The 23,039-nt window shown below is 45.0% G+C and overlaps 1 protein-coding gene across 1 annotated transcript; it reads left to right on the top strand.

The window, feature by feature from the left end:
- Positions 1–6,103: 6,103 nt before the first annotated feature.
- Positions 6,104–21,958, top strand: SMIM13 (small integral membrane protein 13). The gene is made up of 2 exons (XM_074944886.1): positions 6,104–6,390; positions 18,132–21,958. Exons 1-2 carry the CDS (start codon positions 6,315–6,317, stop codon positions 18,323–18,325), a joined length of 270 nt encoding a protein of 89 aa, XP_074800987.1. The 5' UTR covers positions 6,104–6,314; the 3' UTR covers positions 18,326–21,958.
- Positions 21,959–23,039: the final 1,081 nt, after the last annotated feature.

The following is a 23,039-nucleotide window of genomic DNA, read 5'->3' as shown; positions in this document are numbered from 1 at the left end:
AGCTGAACACAGGGGAGTTTGAGGGGGAGTTTTGTTGGAGGAGGGCATGTGTAGTGTTCTGTCTTTGTTTTGGTAGGGGTTTTGTTTGTTTGGGGGGGGTTGTTTTTTGTTTCCTTGACAGGAGCTTAGGCGGGAAGGCTCTGACTGTAGAGGGGCAGCAGTGGTAGTGACCCAAGCAATGGAAGAGTCAATGAAGATGACTGGATGTGGAAGCTGCAGGATGAACACTATCCTGGAGTGGGTACCTGAAAAGAGCTTCATTTGTATGAAGTGCCACCTGATAAATCTGATGGAAGAGAAGATCTGAGGTTTGGTGATGCAGGTGGAAATTATGATTGGGTTTCAAAGGGGATTCAAGCAGATGATCGAGGGAAGATAACAGAAGGCTAAAGGGAAAACTCAAGAGTCGCAGATACAAACTATACTGCAGAACTGTGAGGGTAGACTGATGGGTGAAGAAAGTGGCCAGTGGAAGCATGTCACTACAAGAACCAGGCTGAGGAAAAAACTGGTTAGTGAAAGAGAAATAGAGCTCAGGAACAGGTTTGCTGAATTGGAAAATGAAGAATGGGCACAGCAGGCTGTAACAGAAGGGGGCGGCAAGGAAGAAGGGAAGAGCGGCTAGTCCTACAAGAAGAAAGCCAGAGTTCAGAGCCCCAGGAGGATAAAGAATGACTCTCAGAACACTGCAAAGGAAAACAAAAGACAAAAGGACTTGCAGTCAGAAAGAACAATTGGAAGGCCAGAGAATCACACCAACACCAGGATGAATCAGGTCTATGTGACTCCCTACTAAGAAGAACAGACAGGCTTGTCACCAGAGCTGTTCTGAAGAACAGAAGGGTGAATCATGCTGGGAGCTAAAATATGGGATGTGGACCTGAGGCTGAAGAGGATCCTAATGGAAGTAGGAAATAATCCACTGATTGTTGTTCACATGGGAACAAATGATACTGCTAGATTCTCACTGGAACACATCAAGGGAGGCTATGCCAGGCTGGAGAAGACAGGTGACCTTCAGTGGCAAGGCAAGATTATGATTAACTGATGGCTCAGGCAATGGTGCTATAAGGAGGGCTTTGGGATGTTCGATCACTGGAAGGCATTCATTGACTGAGTACTGTTCTCATAGGATGGACTCCCCCTGAGTAGGGAGGGAAATATACTTCTAGCATTGAGGTTGGCACAACTGATTAATAGAGCTTAAACTTGAAACTCAGGGGAGACCGCTGGGAGATGCTAATGTATTCTCCATTCCTGATTCTAATATTGACCTAGAGGAAAATCAAGAAAGGAACAGCAGCGGGTAGGAGAATGGACATTAAGAGGAAAGATAATGCCAATACCAATTACAGTCAAAGTCAGGCGATACTGACAGTAGAATGACTGTACCCAATCAGGTGAGGAATCTGGGCGAAGCCAAGCAGAAACAATTAAGATGTTTGTACACCAATGCACAGAGCTTGGGTAACAAACTGGAGGAACTAGAACTACTGGTGCAGGAAGTGAAAGCAGGTATTATAGGGATAACAGAAACATGGCAGTCATGACTGCAGTACAGGTATTGAAGGGCATGTGCCCTTCAGGAAAGACCTAAATAAAGGTAAAGATGGTGAAGTAGCATTGTATATTAATGATGAGATAAACTGTAAAGAAATTAGAAGTGGTGGAAAGGATAAAAAAAGTCTGTTTTGGGTCAAAATCACTTTGGGGGGAAAAAAGCTTCCCCTGTGATAGTACTTGGTGTATGCAGAATCCAATTTGGATATGAAAAGAGACCCCTTTAATGTTTGAATGACATAAATACTACTGGCAATTGTGTGATTATGAGAGATGTTAATTTCTCAGATATAGAATGGAGGACAAGTGCTACAAATAATGGTAGGGCCCAGGTTTTCACTGACTGTCCAGTTGGCGCTGCCGCGCAGTGGGGCTGACAGGCTCCCTGCTAGCCTCCACACCGTGCGGCTCCTGGGAAGCAGCTGGCATGTACCCCCTCCACCTGGCTGCGCCTCCGCGTAGGAGCCAGAGGGGGGATATGCCGCTGCTTCCAGGAGCTGCTTGAGGTAAGTGTTGCCCGGAGCCTGCACCCCTCATCCTCTCCCAGTCCCCAGCCCTGATTCCCCTCCCACCCTCCAAACCCATGGATCCCAGCCCAGAGCACTCGTCTGCGCCCTCAGCCGGAACCCACCCACCCACACACACACACCCCTCATCCCAACCCCCTGCCCCAGTTCAAAGCCCCCTCCCGCACTCCAAACCCCTCAGCCCCAGCCCAGAGCCCCCTCCAACACCTCGAACCCCTCATCCCCAGGTCCACCCCAGAGTCTGCACCCCCAGCCAGAGCCCTCACACCCCACCCCGCTCACCAACCCCCTGCCCCAGCCCAGAGCCCTCTCCTGCACTCCAAATCCCTCATCTCCAGCCCCACATCAGAGCCCACAACTCCAGCTGGAGACCACACTCTCTCTCCAACCCCCTGCCCTAGCTCAGAGCTCCTTCCCGCAGCCCAGCCCCCTGAACCAGCCCAGTGAAAATGAGCGTGAGGGTGGGGAGAGTGAGCGATGGAGGTCTGGGGGGAATGGAGTGAGTGGGGCGGGGCCTTGGAGAAGGGGTGGAGCAGGGGCGGGGCAAGAGTGTTTGGTTTTGTGCAAGTAGAAAGTTGGCAACCCTATGGGGGGGTCTTGATTCCCTGGCCCCTCCCTGTTCCGGCGCCCCTGATTTGAAGTATTTAAATCATCATTTGAGGCTTTCAGTAACTCAACCAGAGGTGATGCGTGGGTGAGGTTCTGCAGCCTCTGATGTGCAGGAGATCAGATTAGAATGATGATCATAATGTCCTTTCTGGCCTTAAAGTTTGAGTCTATGAATACCATAACTACTTAGTTTCCTTAAAAGTCTGGTGAGGGACTCTACAATCTAATAGACTGCTGTAGGGGAAGCCTTTTTCCCTGATAGGCTAAAGTTTCATTTCAATTCAGTTCTTGTAGCATGTTACTCTCATGTTGCTCGCATTGTAGCCTGTCAAAGATGTTAACTACCAAAAGGCTTAGAACATCTGTGTTTCAGAACTGTTGATTGTTGGCAGCCATTCCTGCTGCAATGGCTCATAAGCCAAGCTAGTCTTTCCAGACTTTCTTTTAAGAGCAATTACCTTTGCAGTTGCTTTGCATTCCAGTTTGATTTCTGTACACTTTATATTCTCTCCTCTAGGATGGAGGGTGCTTTAAGGAAATGCAGTTCATTTTTTCACATTGAACAGATGTTAATTACAAACTTGTCCATCTGTGTGGTGCAACCTGAGGCATGCTATGAACTGCTTTGGTCTTTCATTTTATTTCCTGGAACTGCATTCTTGCTGCCACAGTTAGTGAGTATCTATATATCACTCCAAAATGCAGAACATTGTTCCAAACAAATTGGGCCTCAAATAACACCTCCACAGGAGGGTGTATGGATTAATTAAACTAATGTTAGTACAGCACTTTGAGATATAAATGGTAGCTGTTATTGCCTTTTTTGAGCATTGGAGAAGAAGAGATGCTTAAGGAAGAATCATGAATGAAGTGTGAGGAGTGGCTAGGTGGGTGAGAATTGGGAATTTGAGGACTAGGAGTTGGCATGGGGGGGGAAGTACAAAATCATTCGTGGAAAAAGCTGAGAAAATGTGCATTAAGGCACATGTTGGCAAGGCAAAATGGGAGGGGTGAGATGCACTAAAATACTAGATTGGGAAGGTAGGCGGGGGTGGAGTTATGTAGGACTTGAAAAGGAAGGACAAGAAGTTCAAACTTGATGTTGTGAAGTAAGAGCCAACCTTGGAGGATGGACAGGAAGGTGGTTATATGGATGGTGGAGTGGCCAGAGAGAAGAAGGTTGAGAGCTAATAATCAGGACATGAAGAAGCTTTAGCTGTTGTGAAAGAGGAAAGGATGATTTTCCCCCTGAGATTGTAAAGATGGCATCTTCCTGGATAATACTTCTATCATAGTGTATTTCAGACATACAAATGTTCAGTCCATTTAATAATACTTTAAGTATATGCATTCATAGATTTCACAGTGATCTATAAAAGAGGGTCTTGGCATATTCTATGGTTGGAGAAAATGAGGCAAAGATGACTTGCCCAAGGTCACGTAGCAGATCAGAGGCAAGAGCCAGTACTATAACCCAGGTCTCCTAACTCCTAGGTCAGTGCTTCAGTTACTGGAACACATCGCCTCCTCCCTTACCCTTGTTTATCACTACAGTTTTCCTCTAAAATTTCTCTGCAGGGAACGAGCTGCCTCACTATACTAGCAATAGTGAAAGGAGCCCAAAACTCTGGTCCTATGGAATTTGAATTCACCTGGCACAGAAATAAAGTGCTGCAACAGCTGAACCAAATTGACTTTGCTGTCACATTATAGAGAAGATATGGGAGGCCGGAGAGAGAGAGGCAAGTGGAAGAACATTAATCAGAGATCAGATAACCTCTGTCCTTAACTAACCCTGGTATAAATTACTGCAGCAGCAAAACAGTAATGAGGCAACTGAAGGAAGCGACCCAGTGACGGGGGGATGGGGTGCGGGAGCTGGGACAGGGAGGGATGTAATCACAGAGGGACGGTGAGGGGAGGGATGCAGTGAGGGGGATGGGTGTGCAGCCCCATTCCCAGCACTCGGAGATGGGGATACACATACGTCCGACTCCTGGGTGCCAGCGAGGGGACGACAGACCGCGGTTCACAGCAGGGCATGTGCTGCTGCTTGAGCGCAGCCACACGAGAAGCATGAGGAGAAGAGGGCTGGGAAGCAGCGGGAAAGGCACACGTCATGCGACCTCTCAAGAGCCACCTGTTGAGCACTCACGAGTGGTGTTAGTTCCTCCCCTGCCCTGACCCAGCCAATGGGAGCTGCACCTGTAGGCGGGAGAGCATGAGGACCCCCCTGGCAGCCCCTAAGGCTAGGAGCTGGACAAGCTGGCTGCTTCCTGACCCAGGAGCCGCACAGGCCACGGCATAGCGCTAGCAGGGAGCCTGCCTGCCTGCCAGCCCCGCTGTGACTCGGTCAGTGGTGCTGACTGGAGCTGTCAGGATTCCTTTTTGAGCGGGTGTTCCGATCCAAAACAGGACACCTGGTCACCCTAAGCGTGGGTGCATTGCAGTGTGAGTGTGAATGAGGGGAGCGGTACATTGCAGAGTGAGGGGTGGAGGTGCATTGCAGTGTGACTGGGGGGGTGCATTGCAGGGGGAGGGGTGGAGGTGCATTGCACTGTGAATGCGGAGGTACATTGCAGTGTGACTGGAGGGGTGCATTGCATTGTGAATGAGGGGAGGGGTACATTGCAGGGTGAGGGGTGGAAGTGCATTGCACTGTGAATGGGGGGGTGCATTGCAGAGTGGGGGGGTGCATTGCAGTGTGAATAAGGGGCAGGGTGCATTGCAGAGGGAAGGGTGCGGGTGCACTGCAGTATGAGCGCGGGGAGAGGAGCATTAGCCTGCCAGTGAGGGGAGGGGTGCACTGCAGTAGCGGGGGTGCACTGCATTACCAGAAGGGCGGGGTCGCTGGGGCGGGGTATGGACTGTGCAGGGCTGGGGCAGTGCTTGGCGCAGCACGGAGGCTGGGCACACGGCGAGGGGAAGGCGGGGCCCGAGCCAGGAGCGAGCGCCCGGACACCATGCGAGGCGCAGAGGCGGAGGCCGGCCACGGGGGGGCGTTAACCGCAGCCGCGGCGGGCTGTGCCGGGAACCGTAGTTCGCCGCGGCCGCCGCCACACTCCAATTCCCAGCGTGCCCCGCGCGGCTGGCTGACGTCACGGTGATGCGTTTCTACGTAGCATCCTGCGTCCCGCCCCTGGGCTGGGGGCCTCTCGCGCCGGGTTGTCAGGGAGAGAAGCTGCCGCTGCCGCCGCCCGGCCTCTGTCATTGGGGACCGCTCCTGCGGCGGGGCGCGGGGCTGCGGCTCCCTCCAGAGGCGGCCGGCGGCGGAGCCACGTGGGGCGTCACCTCCTCCCAGCCGGCGGGTCTGAGGCGGCGGCCGCCGGGCGCGTCCCCCCCACCCCCCGCTGTGCCCCCTGGGGTCCCAGTGCCGCCACCCCCCTCCCCCGCCGCCGGCGGCCCTAAATCTGTGCCTGCCCCTCCCCCATCTCCGGCCTGGCCCCGCCGCCCATGAGTCCTGGGGGTGGCTCATAACTACCGCCCGCGCCCGCAATTCCTTCTCCGGCGCAGCGAGCGCGGCCAGCCGCCTCCCTCCATGCTCCGTGGTGATGCTGCTGCCGCTGCGCCCTCCCTGCGGGTAACAGCGCCCAGCGCCTTCCGCTCCGGGCAGCCGAGATGTGGCAGAGCGTCGGGCTGACGCTGCTGGTGATCGTGGCCACGCTGGCCTGTGTGCTCTTGTTCATGCTGTGCGGTGAGTACGCGCCCCTAGGTCTCTGCGTGTGAGTCCCTGCCCCGATCCCTCTCCGCGGAGCCCGCTTCGGCGTTGCCGGGGGAGGGAGTGGGGAGGAGCCTGGTGCCCCGTTGTGGGGCTCGCTCACAGCGCTCTCTTCGCGTGGTCTCAAATCTTTGAGCCTTGAAATGTCTCCCGAGCTGAATTCACAACACTGGTCTGAAGTTTCAGAGTAGCAGCCGTGTTAGTCTGTAGCCGCAAAAAGAAAAGGAGTACTTGTGGCACCTTAGAGACTAACAAATTTATTAGCGCATAAGCTTTCGTGACCTACAGCTCGCTTCATCGGATGCGTACAGTGGAAAATACAGTAAAACGATTTTATATACACGGAGAACATGAAACAATGGGCGTTACCATACACACTGTAACGAGAGGTTTCAGAGTAGCAGCCCTGTTAGTCTGAATTCGCAAAAAGAAAAGGAGTACTTGTGGCACTTCAGAGGCTAACAAATTTATTTGAGCATAAGCTTTTGTGAGCTACAGCTCACTTCATCGGGTGCATTCAGTGGAGAGTGACCGGTTAAGGTGAGCTGTTACCAGCAGGAGAGAAAAAAAACCTTTTGTAATAGACATGGGGAAATAGTTTTACATTGTGTAATGACACATCCACTCCCAGTCTTTATTCAAGCCTAATTTAATGGTATCCAAATGGTGGGGGCGGGGTGCATTAGAATGTGGGGGGGGGTGCGCAGCAGTGGGGGGTTGCACTGCATTTCCAAGTACTCCTGTTCTTTTTGTTCTGAAGTTGACATTCTTTTGGGAAACGTGTTGCTGAACAGTTATGCTCTGCAGATAGGACAGTATTAACGGCAATAGAAATACCAGTGAATGACTAAAAAAGCCTCCTACTAAAAACTGTGCTTTTTAAAAAAAAATTTAAACAACTAATTTGAGGTTAATTTGAGACTAACGGAAGGACGTTTATGGAGCCCCATAAAGAGAGGCACTTAAGGATACTCTATAGGTGTCTGTTGTATTTTAAAAAATCAGAGAAACAAAGAGAAGAGTTTTGAATGCTCTGTAAGATGCAATCTGGTCAGCTTCCTCATTTTCTTTACACTCCCATGATAAATGTTGATTGGAGTGCAGACCTTATGTAAAAAGCATGTAACAGAAGTGATGTTGAAAGACTAGGATTATTCTGTAATAGTCAGGCATCCTCCTCTCTTTTTCTCTCTCCCCATATGTAACACATAGTAAGAACTTAACTAAAGAGTCTTATTAAATTCTTTGCGTAAATGCTTTTTACCTACCTTGGTCAGAAAATAAAATTATGTATTAAATTGATTAAAAATGCTTAAAGGACAGTGGAGCTTCCTCTTCTTAAGTAAAATTTTGGCTGAATTTAAGTGGTTTTCAAACTTTTTTTCTGGCGACCCAGTTAAAGAAAGTTGTTGATGCCCGTGACACAACCGAGCTGGGGATGAGGGGTTTGGGGTGTGGGAGGGGGCTCAGGACTGGGGAAGAGAGTTTGAGTGCAGGGGTGAGGACCTCAGGGTGGGGCTGGGAATGAGGGGTTCAGGGTATGGGAGGGAGCTCTGGTCTGGGGCAGGGGTTTGGGGTGCAGGAGGGGGCTCTGGGTTGGGGGGGCTCAGGGCTGGGGTAGCGGATTGGAGCATGGCGTTGGGGCGCAGGCTTACCTCCAGTGGCTCCCAGTCAGCAGCGCAGCAGGGATGCTAAGGCAGGCTTCCTGCCTGTCCTGGCACCGTGGACTGCGCTGTGCCCGAGAAGCAGCCAGCAGCAGGTCCGGCTCCTAGGCGGAGGCTCACATGTGGCTCTGCATGGCTCTCGCCTGCAGGTCCCACCCCCCACAACGGCGCCAGTGCTCGGCGCAGGGGCAGCGTGTGGAGCCCCGTGGTCCCCCCCGCCCCGCCTAGGAGCCGGACCTTCCAGGGCACAGCGTGGTGTCAGAACAGGTAGGGACTACTAGTTTTTACTGGCCGGCCGCCAGGGTCCCTGGGTGCTGAGCAAGGCAACCCAGTGTCTTGCATTCTGTGACGCAGTACTGGGTCGTGACCCAAAGTTTGAAAACCACTGTTTTAGAGCCCTATCCTGCCAAGACTTCACACACGACTAGGGGTACTTGTGTTGGAATGTAGGCAGGATTGGGCCCTGAGTTTTCTAGTAACATAAGTAGAAGAGTCTCTGGTAATAACTGTGTTTTCTTGGGTAAAAAATGATTTACCAGACACTCTCTCCAAGTTCGTTGTTTTGGCAAATAGTCTAAATATTTGTATTGCCTCTTGCTATAATTCTTTTTCTGTGGGTGTTAGAAGTCTTCAGCAGTAGATTAATTCTTCCCAGAAGGACCTAACCCTACTGCCACTGAAGTTAATGTTAAAACTCCCATTGATTTTGATTGTACCGGTTTGGGCCCAATGTGCCTACATGCCACAATGTTAGTCACTATATAAATTGTTGTAATAGTAGTAATGAAGCTAACTTATTTCCATTTCACTCAAGTCAGGTAGTAACTCGACACCGTTCGTAGGGGAGAGCCCTTTTTCTACCAAACCAAGCTTGGTGGGGAAGCTGGGATTTTAAAACTATTCTGGGCCCTTTTTTCAATACTTTTAATTCACGTACAAAACCGTAGCATGCATGGCCCAGGGAAGAGAGAATACATGTGGATTCAAATTGCAGAGTTAGCTATGTATGCAAAAATTTGCTGAATCTTTTTGACTGTTTCAAACACTTCAGAATTTTTCAGTCATCTCTATAAGTTGTTAAAAATACAGTATCAGTTATATTTATCATAAAAATGAGGTGGAATAGCAGAGTGAAAAATCATATTTAGCATTCATTGCTAAGATAATGCATCAAAAATTGTGGGGTTTGTTTTGGTTTTGGGCTGTGGGGTTTGGTGTGGGGATTTTTTTTTTAGGTTTTGTTCAGGAAATCTTGATTTTTAAACCATTTTTAATCTTGTTTTGCTTTTGTAATTTTTAGTTATTTTCCTAAAGAAAGGTTGATTCTCATTGGTTGGTGACTATTAAAATTTGCTGATTTGCAAATAAGCAGAGCCTTTACACTGATTTGGTACACTGATCTGAGACAACAGACGATCCTTCAAATTCAAACCCCCATAGGTCCAAATGAGCAGTCTTGGGTGGATCGTCCATTCAGGAATCCAAGCCTTTGTGTCTCTTTGCATATGTTCTTTGTGCCATAAGGTACCCCATCATACCATTTTGCTTAACACTTGCCCTACAACAGCAACTCATGTCAAACAGTTTTTACTTGAACATGGTCCTTTCTCCACACCATCAAACAGCTGAACATTTCCTATGATTTGAGGTAGCTTTGCATGCTTGGGCTACTAAGGAAGACTCAATACCGAGTTTAAATCTGTTAGTGTAGTAGTCTCAAAAAGCAGTTTAATATCACATCACTCGTTACAATACAATGCTTTAGCTAAAACTATTATTTACTACTAAGCATTTAACAAATATTTAAACAAATCTGCTTCAGCAAGGCAACTTACAATTTCTATTAATGTTTGCATGCATATAGACATATACAGTAGACACCATTAAAAAGTTCACTACTTCATTAACACAGTTAAATTTATTTTTGCTTTTTTACCCCCAGTGTCCACAATGTGCTTTGCACTTAGACACAGGAAAGAAGTCATGGTCCCTGCCCATGAAAGCTCACAATTCACCACAGCTACATTGATTTCACCTTACTTCCCTGCCCTGACCTCCTACCATGGGACCACTCAAAGTAGTAAAGTTAAGCATGTACTTAAATGTTTGCAGGATTGGGGCATAAGTTTTGTAGGGGGACTACTCCTAGTGCCATAATGAAGTCAAATCTTGTGGCCTGTTACAATGTTGTTTTTAGTGGTATACACTTTGAACTCTGTAATCAATATATTTCATTTTTTGCTTATTGTCTATTCCTAACATATTAATGGAATAATACTGGCACTACATATTCTTTTATCTAATTACAGAAATTTTTTTTAAAGGTTTAACCAAATGGGAAAAAATGTCTGATTCATGTTTCAAGGGTGATGTGTACAACTCCTATTTGTAGTTACAAATTTGTATTTAACACTTGGATCTGGTGGACATGTGTAGTGCTATTTGAATTTCCACTCTTTAACGCAAATATGGTTAGTGTGTGCTATGCTGAATTAGTTCTCTTTTTTTATCATGCAACTTAAATTAGTTTTTACCACTCTTCTACGGAGAAAAGAGAAAAATCTAAAACATTAAATGTCAACAGGAATTAATCACATTAGAAAAATTAAATGTTCAGCCGTGTAAAGACATAGGCCAAAATATTCAAACATATATGCCTAAAGTTAGGCATCTACATTGTTGTTTAAATAAAAATCCCTGAATAGGTGCCCTGATCTTGAATTACTTGGTATCCACAATTCCCATTGTCATCAGTGGGAGTTGATGCCTTTCAGAGTCTTGGTTGAACCTTGGGGAGGAGAAAGATAGGGGGTGGGGGGGCTCTTGCAGTTAGAAAAAAAATCTGTTGGTAAACTGAGCACATTTATTACAGAAGTGATTGAGAAACTGTAAACATGGCTGTTTGTCAGTCACTCTTTAAAGTTGAACTTCACTTTGCTTCTGTTTCTTTTCCTTTCATTTCTTCTCAACTATTTATGATTTTGTTGTTGTTTTCTGCTTTTTCCTCCCTGCCATTTGTGTGCTATCCTGTTTTCTTTGTGTGCCCATTTGAGTTATTAAGACTGGTGGTAGCGAGCAGGTAGGAGTTTCAAATTTCTTCCACTTCCATCCTCTTTGCTGGTTTCTGACCAAATTGCTGATCAAGGCAGAGTGAGCCTTGCTCAGTAGTCTGGATGCCTCCACCTTACACTGCAGCAAAGGAGAAGAGTGAGATCTGAAGCAGCTCCTTTCCCATGGGAGCTTAGGCTCCTTCAGCATGTGTGACTTTTCTGTTCTCATCAGGATCTGCTGTAGGGGGAGTATGCCACTCCTCATTCGCTAAAGCTCCAACAGGTCAGTAGAAGAGCTGAGATGTCTCCAGTATGTAAGGGGCTCCAGCAGCAAGGCATGGGACTCTTCTGCCTAGAGAAAAGCACTATTCCTGGTGCCGTGAAACGAGCACATGCTCCCAGTTATCACACAGCTAATTTAAGTATCAGCCTGGGTCTCAAATAGCAGTCATTTAAATCTGTATTATTTTCCCCATCTGTTTATCTTACTGCTACCTATTTCAGGACTTTCCTTTTTCTTCTTCACTCCCTTCCATCAGGTCAGATTTTGGCTTCCCCAGTAATTCCTTCCTTCCCTCCCTCCCTCCCATTTTCCCTTTTGGCTTAATAGCCTTCCTTTCCTCAATCTTTTTTAGCCTGCCTTCTTTCACTTCACTGCTTTAGCCTTGGTCGTCTCGTGCCTCTTGTCATTGGTAGTAAAAAGCTTTAACATGCCAAGATCTATGGTCATCAAACTTGTGTGCCACATCAGACAACAAACATAGGTTTATTCAGGTCATGCAGACCTGAGTAAACATAATCGTTTATATGTAACATCACACACTCTTTTGTGAATGGTGGGATCTTGACAATATTGAAGCACAGTCCAGAAAGTGAGGTTAGGATGAAGTGTCAGGCAAGCTGAACTCTGATATTACTAACTTGGGCATTTGTTGTCTGGACTTGATTTAGTTCCTCACAATACGCACACATTGAACTACTCTGTGACTGCAAAGAGGTACATTTCGATGTGTGCTGAAAATTTCTAGTGAACTTTTGACTAGCAGGATGTGGTTTGACTTACATCTTGCATAACCCCACCCCCCTCCCCAAAAAAACAAACCAGATTTAACAAACATTGAGATAGGGGACTTCTGTGTACTATTTCAGAAGGCTGAATTTAGTTGTAGACAGGAACACACTTACGACACAAGCTGTTCTTTAATGCTACATTCAGTTGTTTCATAACTCTTTTTAATTAATTTTGCAGACCTTCAAAATCTAAGGCTGTGTCTACACTACCAATTAGGTTGGCAAAACGTATGTTGCTCAGGGGTATGGAAACCCCCTCCGAGTGACATAAGTTTTGCCAGCATAATTGTGGTGTGCACAGCGCTAGGTCAGCGGGAGAAGCTACCACCACTCATTGGGGGTGGTTTAATTATATTGATGGGAGAGCTCCCTCCCATTGGCATAGAAAGGCTACACAAGAGATCTTACAGCAGTGCCGCTGCATGGGTACAGAGGTGCCACTGTAAGGTCTCTAATGTAGACATAGCCTAAGAGACCTAAACCAACATTGTCCTTCTAAGGACAGTTAAAAAGAAAATGCCCTTTCCTTTGAAGTTGTCTTTAAAATGTGTTTGTAAAGAGGAGCTAGCAAGCGATAAATTCTTTTCCTGTTGGGAAGGAAATAGGCCTGGACTGTATTTGAAAAGTTGCGCTGAGGGAGAGTCAAGCTCAAAGAGCCCTGTGGAACCAAGCCACACGTACTATGTCTATTGCATGTACATGGCCTGTGTTGCCATAGCATTTGAGCTCTTCACAATTCTTTTTCTCATTCTCAGTGAGATTCTTGAAAATGCTGACAGGCCTCTGTGTTTTTTTCCATAATCTGTTTTGATTGTCAGTTTTCTTCCTGACCACATTATATTTAAGGAACAGTTTGTGTCCTTACAGGCATTCAGCAATTCCAGTATAACACCTATGTTTTTAAAGAGACACAATTTAAAAATCACTCTTCTCTGAATCTGTTTATTTAGTATTGCTTCAGATAACACTTTCTTAAATCAGAGCTTACACTGTGACTGAAAGCAATTAGAAAAAAAGGTTTTATCCACTTTGATTACATTATGTGGGGACACTTCCAGGGTTTCCCCTGGACAGTCAGTCAGTTTTACATGTTTATGTATGCCTTTTACACAGCAACAAGGGGAGAGAACCTGTGGGAGAAGAAAATAAGAAAATGGCTGTAAAACCTCCACAATTGACAGTGACAGTTGGGAGCAGGTGTCGCACCTCAGAGTACTTCTAACTTTTTTAATATAAATGACTAGATTTCAAATTGACCATCTCTTTAGTATCATGACATTGGCTTTCTGTAAAATCCTGCACGGCTTTTTAAATCTGTATAGTGATTCAGTGTACTTAGTTGACCGTAGATTCTTAGTTGCTCAGTGAGGTCTGAATTGGCTGGTTATCTAATATGTCCAAATTCTTGTCTTAAACTAGAGAGTTTTGTAGATATACAAATGATCATTTGTAAGATGAATGGCTCAGTTCGCAAAAATAAAAGGAACACTTATTGTGTAATACCAAGTGATGTGCTCAGTGCCCCACTTATGCTGGTAATCTAGGGTATTAAATACATTTCAATATTTTTCGTTCATCTTTTAAATGAGTTATTCTAGAGCACCCTATACTATTTTGTGGAAGATGCTAAATATTTTGATATCTTGTTCTCTGCTGTCCCTAGAATTAAAACTGTACTCTTTATTATGTGAATTGGCTTTCTTCGAAGGGCTTCTAGGGAAAAAAATAGATAATTTGTTGTCTGTTTTTTCTTCATATATACGTTTGTAAGGTCTAATAAAGTACATTACATCTTTTTAAAAAAAATCAAATCTTAGTGTATGATTTAGTGGCAAGAATGAGGACCTATAGAACTGGAGATTCATAGCTGCTTCATAGGTTTTCTTTAATTGTTTGTAATATCCTGAGTATCATTCATCTATATTAAATGTGTATGAAAATAGAAAACTAGTAGTAATGAGTACAGTTTTAATCCTAGCAATATGTATATTGCTGGTAGTTTTCTGTTTTCATTTGACACACTTATTGTTTTTTTTTTTCCTCTCTCTCTCCCTCCCCCCCCCCCCCCCCGTGAGTAGAAACTAACATGCCTTTGCATTGTTTGATTGCTTTTCTATAAAAATTGGGCCAGTGAGGGAAATAGGATTCAACTACAGATTCTGTAGAGCCAGTTGTGGTATGCATGATCTTAGGGCACAAAAAATAATCTTTTTAAAATCTATCTTTCCAGAGAGAGAACTATCATCTTTCACACTCACTGATTCCCTAGATGTCTCTGTATTGTTATCATCTTCCTTGATGAGCCTTGCGTTATTGTCCACATTTAAAGGATGTCTATTATCATTCTCTGGTAACACCTAAAATAAATAATCAGGACTGGTTCTGCTAGTTCTGGGCAAACAAGATTTTTAAAGGTAATTAAAATTCATATAGGCCAGTGACTTAAATTTGGGATTGACAGGATTTTCCCAGTTCATGATGTGAGTCAAAGTATTAATGATTAACTCTAAGCAGGATAAAACTAACTTTTCTAGTATAACACCATAACACTTTTATATAGCATAATTTTTCAAATCACTGTCCATAACTTTTACTAAAAATACCTCTGACTAAAACTTGAGGGTGGGTGGGACTGGGGGAGGGCTGCCCGGGTGCTGGCGGGGGAGGGGCGAGTTGGCGGGGCCATAAGGCTCCCTACCTGGCTCCACGCCTCCCTCGCAGCAGCAGAGTTTGGGTGTGGGAGGTGGCTGGGGCACAGGAGAGGGTGAGGCGGGCTCTGGGTGGTACTTACCTGGGAGGCTCCCCAGAAGCGGCGACCTCCCCCTGGCTCAGCTGCTAGGCAGAGGCGTGGCCAGGCAGCTCTATAGTGTGCGCTGCCTCCACCCAGAGCACTGGCTTCACAGCTCCCATTGGCTGGGAACCGCGACCAATGGGAGCTGTGAGGGTGGTGCCTGCGGGTGGAGGCAGCGCACACCACAGAGCTGCCTGGCCACGCCTCTGCCTAGCAGCTGAGCCAGGGGGAGGTCACTGCTTCTGGGGAGCCCCCCCAGGTAAGAGCTGCCTAGAGCCCGCCTCACCCCCTCCTGTGCCCCAGCCCCCTTTCATGCCCAAACTCCTCTGCTGCTGGTGAGGCAAGGGGGGCACGGTAGCCCGAGACTGCCCCAGCAGCTGCCAGTACGACTGCCACAAGGGTTGCCTGAGCTACGCCAGAGCCAGGTGCCCCGGCTGCTGAAGTAGTCACGGAGGTCATGGAAAGTCACGGAATCCATGACTTCCGTGACCTCTGTGACAAACTCGAAGCCTTAATTATGATGGTAGCATTTAAGAGTCCCAGTCATCAGGGCCCCATTGTGCTAGACGCTTTGCAAATGCATAACAGAGATAGTCGCTTCCTCAGAGAGCTTACGATTGAAGTATATGGTTAGAGACAACAGGTGGATGCAACAAGCAGAAAGAGGGAGCACAAGGAAACAATGAGACAATGCTAGCCGACAAGACCAGTAATCACAGTTCAGTAACTTCCCTAAATATGGTCAAGTTTTTTTTGTAGGCATCATGGCAGAGGAGAGTTTTAAGGAAGGATATGGGAGACAATAAGATGGCTTTTCAGATATTTAGTGGAGATCCTTCCATGCTTGAGGAGAGGCATGGAAGACAGCATAAAGATGTTGGTTTAGAAAATGTAACAACTGGGCATTGAAGACTGGAAACATTGATAGAGCAGAATTTACTCCTGGGAGAATTCTGCGTGTGCACAGAATTCATGTTCCCTTTAGATTTCTTTGCTTTCCCACAGAAAAATGACTTTCTGACAGGGAAGCAAAGGGAAGCTGTAAGAGCAGTCACACACCACTCCCTAGCAGTGCAGGTACATTGTTTCAGGCACCCGGAGAACCTGACGGAGAGGTGAATCATCTCGGGGCTGGGGACACCGGGCCAGTGGCTCCTACCCTGAGCCAGCATCAGCTGCTAGTCCTGTCTGCACTGGAGGCAGGAGAGGACGGGATTTCTTCTTTCCCTGCAAGGAGTGTCTGGGACTGTGTCAGACCCAACCCCACAAAACTTCCCCCAGCTGCAGGAAGCTCAGCATCCTCCCCTGTTTCATGCCCCCATCACTCCTCAACCGTTGCGAGGGGGCTCACTGTACAGGGAACTGCTCCCCCATCCACCCAACCCCCATGCATCCGCACCTCCCATACCCAGACACTCTTGCCAAGCCTCACCGGGCACATTCAGAACCCCCTTAGCCCTCCATACCTGAACCTCAGCCCCTGCACCTGGACGCCCCCCTGCACCCACACCTCCCGCCTCTGAACCCCCACCCCTGCACCCATACCACCCCCCACTGAGTTCCCTGCAGTCAAACCCCCACCCTGATGCCCCACCCGCTGCACCACCCTGAGCCCCCACACCACTGTCCCCCGACTAGCTGCACCCAGACCCCCACTCCACTAAGCCATACTCTTCCCACACCCAGAACCCCCGCGGAGATTCCCCACGCTCAGAGCCCTCCGCTGAGCCCCAACCACCTTCACCTGGAAGCCTCTGCAGAGTCCCCTTGCCCCTCCATTTGGAACCCTCCCCCCCACGAGCCTCTGTGCATCCAGATCCCCCCTCTGAGCTGCCTGCACCCAGATTGTCCCACACCGAATCCTCTCACCCCACACCTGAATCCCCCCCACACTGAGCCCCTCCACACTTGGATCCTACCTGGTTGAGCCTGCCTTCCCCACACCTGGTGCGCCTGGCGCAGAGGGACAGGGTCCCAGGGTGTTTCTGGGGCAGGCCCAAGCCTTGTGCTTTGTCAGGTTTGGGTGGTGCCTCACCTCTGAGTCCGTGTCCTGGGGGTGGGGGGCTGCAGGGTGATCTCCCACCTTCAGCAAGCCAGTGGCCTGTGCTTCCCGCTGCCATGCTGGAGCCTCTACATTTATTTATTGACAAATAAAACTTGCAGAATTTTAAAATATTGTGCACAGAATTTTTAATTTTTTGGCGCAGAATGCCCTCAGTAGTAAGAATCGAAAGATGACCTCTTGATATCCTGTTCAAAATAATGGTTAGATTGGGGGTAGGCTGTGCAGGGCATTAAAAATGAAGACTAACTACTGTAATTTGCTGTTCTGATTAAACAGCACATGTTTTAAATTGCCTTTTATAGTCCCTTCCCTGTATATGGAGGTCGGGGTGGGAGGAGCTGTCCAATACTAAATAGTGTTCCCTGATCATTTTAACTTTTCTGTAATGGAATCCTGGAAGGGTAAATGAGGTAGTACCTTGTTTAAGCAAGACTTTTGAACTGAAGGGATCAACTCTTCCAGTTGAAGTATCACTTCAGAATATTTTGAGGGCTAGAAGAATGAGAACCTCGTCAGTCTGATTCTAGAACAGAGCTGTGGGTTATACTAAATCCTAATTTAAGATCTTCCCACACCTGTTACAAAACTAGCAGTGTAGTAAAACAGCCAAAGCATGATTGCATTCAGCAATAGTTTATGCAGAGACCGGGGTATTCTGGTCTGTTTATTGAGTGAGCAAGTTTAGGCTAGAAATGCTGGGCTTATCTTTTTACAATGAAAAAGTGTCATGGCCAGTCAAGAAACAAGCTCATTTTAACACTGGAAGGATGATACCCATAACTGTGCGATATTCATTACCCCCTGTTGCTATGCTGACATATTAACGTTCACAGGGAGCTCAAGTCCTAATCTGGAATTTGAACTTGGCCTCTTCTGGTCCAGAGACGAGAGTTCTACTAGTTGAATCAAATTGAGAACTGTAGATCATTTTAAAATCTTTGGAAAGGGGTAATCCTTTTCCGAGCGCTGGTAAGCAGTTGATGAATGCACTTTTTGTAGCTTGGGTTTTTGTATGTTGGAAAAATATGAAGTTGTATAACATAAATGAGTAACTCTTTGGTTTTTGTCTCCCATAGGTTGGTATGTGGTGTGGCAACTGTTTTTATCTAAATTCAAGTTCCTGAGAGAGTTGATAGGAGACACAGGATCCCAGCAGGGGGATAATGAGCCTTCAGAGTCTGAAGCTGAACAGGAGACTCCACCCACTCCACAGAGAGGTAGACAGAAATCAGCACGGCAAAGAAGGGCACCAGCAGAAGAAGCAACTTAAAAAGATAGTCAACTATGAACAGATTAAACACTTCTGCTGCTCTGTGTGATTCAGCGGTTTGGTTTTACTAAAAACAATGGGCTGAAAAAAGCCAAATACCTGTGAGTCTTTACTTTTGGATTTCAGATATACACTACTTTAGTAGCGGTTCAGGAAGGGCTTTAATGGTAAGCCGTATAGAACTAGAAAAAAGAAGGTGGGGGGAGAATCTCTCCGCGTGGAAAAGGCTGAGCTGCTGTAGCTCCCACCCTTGCAAATGGATGCGGTTTCCTGGTCCCTAGACCTAGCCTTTCCATTCGTCTGAACAGGGTAGGCATCTCAGACTGGAAATGGTTGCGAACTTTATTTTTATTTCACAGCACTGCAACTAGTTGTAGTAAAATTTAATTTTATTTCTGCATTTCATTCAGCTATATAAATATAAATATATATTCTTCAACTTGTCAATGCATGTAAACTTGAAAGATGTTCAAAGGATATCCTGCTTGCATGGTATTCTAAAATGAGGTTTAGTAACCTTTTCTGTACGTGAGAGAATCCGTACTAGATGCACGTGATGTGGAGGTTGTAACTATCTCCTTAAAGAAAAACATAATCAGGTGACCATACCCGGCTTCTTGGTTTTGACACAAGAAGGGTTACAGGTAAAACTATTCTGCTAGACGTCTGTGTTTTGTCATCTGAATCTCTGTCTCCATTTTTACTGGAGATGGGGAGGTGCAGCATGGGTTAAGTGTCTTCACTGTTCAGTATCCTAAAGTGGCAAGCACAGTTCTAACTCACTTTAAAATGTAAACATTTTTACATCAGGTATTTGGTACCAGATTTTTTTTTTTCTGGCACCATTTATTATGAAGAATTTGTGACCAATTTGGTGGACACCACTTTAATAGTATTGTAGCAATGTGTTTAGTACCTCCATGTTTGGTGGTGGTGGTTACTGGTTGTATCAGCAATTTAGCAGATTCTCCCAGTTCTTCAGTACCTGAATTGTACTCCAGCTGAACATCCTTTTTTTTATTATTATTTTTTTGCATTGTACTTCAAGCAAAATTAAATCCCACATTGCAGCAATCTAGCAACTTTGTAAACTAGAGTTTAATGTGTATCAAACAAGGAAGAATAGGCAGGTGCTGCCTCTGAAGGGGGATGTTGGGGGATGAAGCTACAAAAAGAACAGTGTCTGTGTTTTAGAACAAGCTCATTTGACTTCCTTTCATAAACTTTGGATGCATCTTGTTGATTTGTTTAATTTCTCCTTAGTTTTCCCTGCATTCAGATTCTGCTCTACAGGAAAATGTCTTAAAACTACAAACTATGAATCCTACATCTGTGGACAAACTCTCTTGAACCTCTAGTGACAATAGCAATGCTTAGCTCTTTGATAGAATAGACTCCTATGTCTGGGAGAAGAGCACATTTTTACTGCCTTTTATATTCTAATTTATCTGTGGATATTATTTGAAAGCCAATGTGTTAGGATTTGAAGATGACAGTATTCACTGAAGTATACCACAAACAGCTGACATAAACTTTCTTCCTAATGTGTCAGTGTTAAAATATGTAATGGATGTCCTTGACCCTTCCCTGCAAGTTCTATGTTCTTTCTTTGTTTACCAGCATGTATGTATAAACATGCTTTATTACAGGATTACACTTTCAAGCATGGTTACACATCAGTTTGCACATATCCTCAAAACACATATAAAACATATTAATAGTTTTTTCTGTTCCATACTTCCTACTGGTGAGAATGGGAACTGGAAATGGCTATTGATTTAAGGTAATATCCCCATTGTACTGTATTCAAACTGTTCAACAACATTGTTTCCTTTTCCTGCTTGTTTCAAGTGTTTGCTTTTAGGACATACTCAACAGTATAGTCCATTTGATGTACAGTATACCTTCAACCTAACAGTTCTAAGCAGATTTTGGAGCACTTTTCTTAATCTTTTCATTAAGAACATACATTTTGTAAACTCTTATTAATTTTAGTCTGCAAAAGGACTATAATCTTGATACAAAGCATTCCTACTATATGTAAGTTTCAGTTTTAACTGAAATATAAGTATACATAGGAAATACACAGACAGCAAAAAGCTGACATTTCTAATCTCTCCTGCTTAAAGAGGTAATGGAAACCCACAGACAGGCTCTAATTTCAACAGCTGTGAAGAAATGTGAAATTACAGCTATACAGATACGAAGCAAGGTAGCGCTCGAAAGTCCTTGTGCCTCATGCCTTGAGTAAGTTGATGAGGGAAACCCAGTAAGTTTCAGTGCTGACACTTCTACCTGGAAGTATGCAATAACATGGAAATTAAAACTAATGAATATAGAACTCTGGGAAGCAAGTTTGTCCTGCCTTTCTGATCAACATTTCCCCCGCATGGAGTTCATCTAGTCTGTCTGTCATTTTGTGAAAAATAGCCAACACTCTTACTAATTAATAATGCTGATGTGACCTACTTGCCAGTAACACTAAATCCACCTATAACATAACATTCATGCTCCTAGTAGCAGCATGACAATGAGATTTATATTATAGAGATAGTGTGAGTTGTGTAGCTTCGGTGATGAAGATGTCAATGTATAATATGAATAGGAGAAAATAAAAAGGGTTTTCTGCACATGTCCCATGTGGAAACTTCGGCATATTGGGGTTTTGCACACACCTATAAAACAAGGGTGTATTTATGTGAACGTGTGCCTGTGAGCAGGTCCAAGGTATTAAGTTTTACCAGTCCAATAGAACTCATGTTCTTGTCTTCAAAATATTTTGTTTTGGACTTTTTTTTAACAATGTACATCTAAAGTATTTTAGTTGTAGCTGAGCACTTAGTTTTTAATTAAATAATACAATTCTAAAAAAACCGTTTTGTAAAGCAAAAATATAAATGACTGATTTAATCTTTGTTTTAATTAGATTTATTTTTAAATATATATGCCTTATTGCAACCATTCTACTGAATATACTGGTTGGTTTTGGTCAATTAATTTAAAATATATTCATATCACTTTTGTAGCAATGGTTGAGTGAGCAGCAGTTATCTGCTTTGTATGTGAAACACTTTATTTGAAAAGGCTACTGCCAGGGATCGTAGAACAAGCACATAATATAGGCTGGTTGAAAAGAGTAGTTAAATAATGGCTACAAATTCAGGAGAAAACTGAGGACAGTTGTATTCTTGTAGGATTTTTCTTATGACTATTGCAAAATTCAGACCTGTTAGGAAGCCATTATGATTTTTATCATGGTTATTTAACACCTGCCCACAAGGCTAATTCTATGCAGTTCATTCATTAAGCACTGCTGCTGTAGCTATTTGCAGTAAATGCTATATACTGTGCTGCAATCAGTGAGCAACTTGCTGCTTAACGTTAGGTTTACACTGACCTAGACCTATGTATGTTTCAACTTCAGTTTGTTTGGCAACAGCCAGAATAAAGAATGTGTTTAATGTAGTCATTTGCGTCTTCAGTGTTAACTGTTAAAAGATACTGTACCTAATGCTTCCGTGGTTTGTCTGTATTCATCATGTTAACTGTTCTTTTAAACTGACTGCACAGATAACAAAAACAAAATAAAATAGACTTGATATGAGAACTCTTTTGGTACGAGTTAATATTTTTGGAGGCGTATTGGTATCTCATTTGCAAAGTAGTATGGTGGTTCTTTAGTTTGGGTGCAGAACAGTATGTAATCAAACCCAACGGTCAGATTTCAACCGTTATGGATGCAAATAGCTTGAATCTATAAAAATAGCCAACTGCTTAATTAAAAAAAATTAACATCCTTAACTTTTAAAACAATATTCCCTCAAATTAGAAATTAACACCTGTTCCTTTCACGCTTTTCCCCCTCTACATTGTTATTACACTTTAGTGTGGCTCTATATAAGGTTGTTTATCGGTACTGACCTACCAGTTTCATTTAAAACAAAAAATGAACACTGTATAGTACGGGGGTGGTTTTTTAGATTGAAAGTGGAAGCACATTTAGGGGTGGGGTGAGGGATAGGATGAGGAAATACACTTTGGGAGAGAGTGTAGTCTTGTGACTAGAACACACACGTTCGGGAGTCCTATGTTGTGTCTCTGCTCTTTGACCTAAGGCAAGCTACAATTTCATTCCACCTCACTTTTCTCATCTGCAAAAATGGACTAATGCAGTGACATTGCACTTTTGAGGAAAGATGGTTGTGCCAGAGCAACTCTAATACTTGGATTCTTGGATTTCCTTGTCCCCAGTCACATATTTTCAAGTCTAGGTGTGAGGAGAAACTCCACTGGTGTTGCTGATTTGTGACCTATTCCCAGCAGTGGAAGAGCGTAAAATATCCATGCTGATTCCATTGGATTTGTTAGCAGTCTTTTTGACACTGACCATGAAAGATATGGTGACTTTTCTTCAATCTCTAGCAGGAGGCATAGAAAGACTCTTGAGTTAACTCCACTCCTTTATCTGACCAGCCCCCACGAAGGGGACTGACAGTTTTTCTTCCCTACAGGCACTCTTGTGGGCGGAATACTGCGTTACACCTTGTCTTCTGTGCTGTCCAATGTGTGTGGAGGATCCAGTTAAAGTACTGTGTGGGGTTTTGGGGGGAGGTTTCTTTTGGCTTTGTTTTGCTCAGTATACAAATTTGTTTGTCAACATTGTCTTACTCTACATTGGTGTGGAGAGTTGTGTGTGTTAAATATAAAGAACAGA

The sequence above is a fragment of the Natator depressus genome, chromosome 2 (genome assembly GCF_965152275.1).
Source record: "Natator depressus isolate rNatDep1 chromosome 2, rNatDep2.hap1, whole genome shotgun sequence".
Taxonomy (NCBI): Eukaryota; Metazoa; Chordata; order Testudines; family Cheloniidae; genus Natator; species Natator depressus.
The sequence above is the reverse complement of the archived record's forward strand: the minus strand, read 5'-3'. Positions and strand labels throughout refer to the sequence as shown.

What these genes read in the sequence shown, in the direction of transcription:
- SMIM13 (XM_074944886.1), top strand. Translation starts at nt 6,315, where the DNA reads ATGTGGCAGAGCGTCGGGCTGACGCTGCTGGTGATCGTGGCCACGCTG. An exon ending in GCTCTTGTTCATGCTGTGCG is followed by an intron (nt 6,391 to 18,131) that starts GTGAGTACGCGC and finishes TGTCTCCCATAG; the next exon opens with GTTGGTATGTGGTGTGGCAA.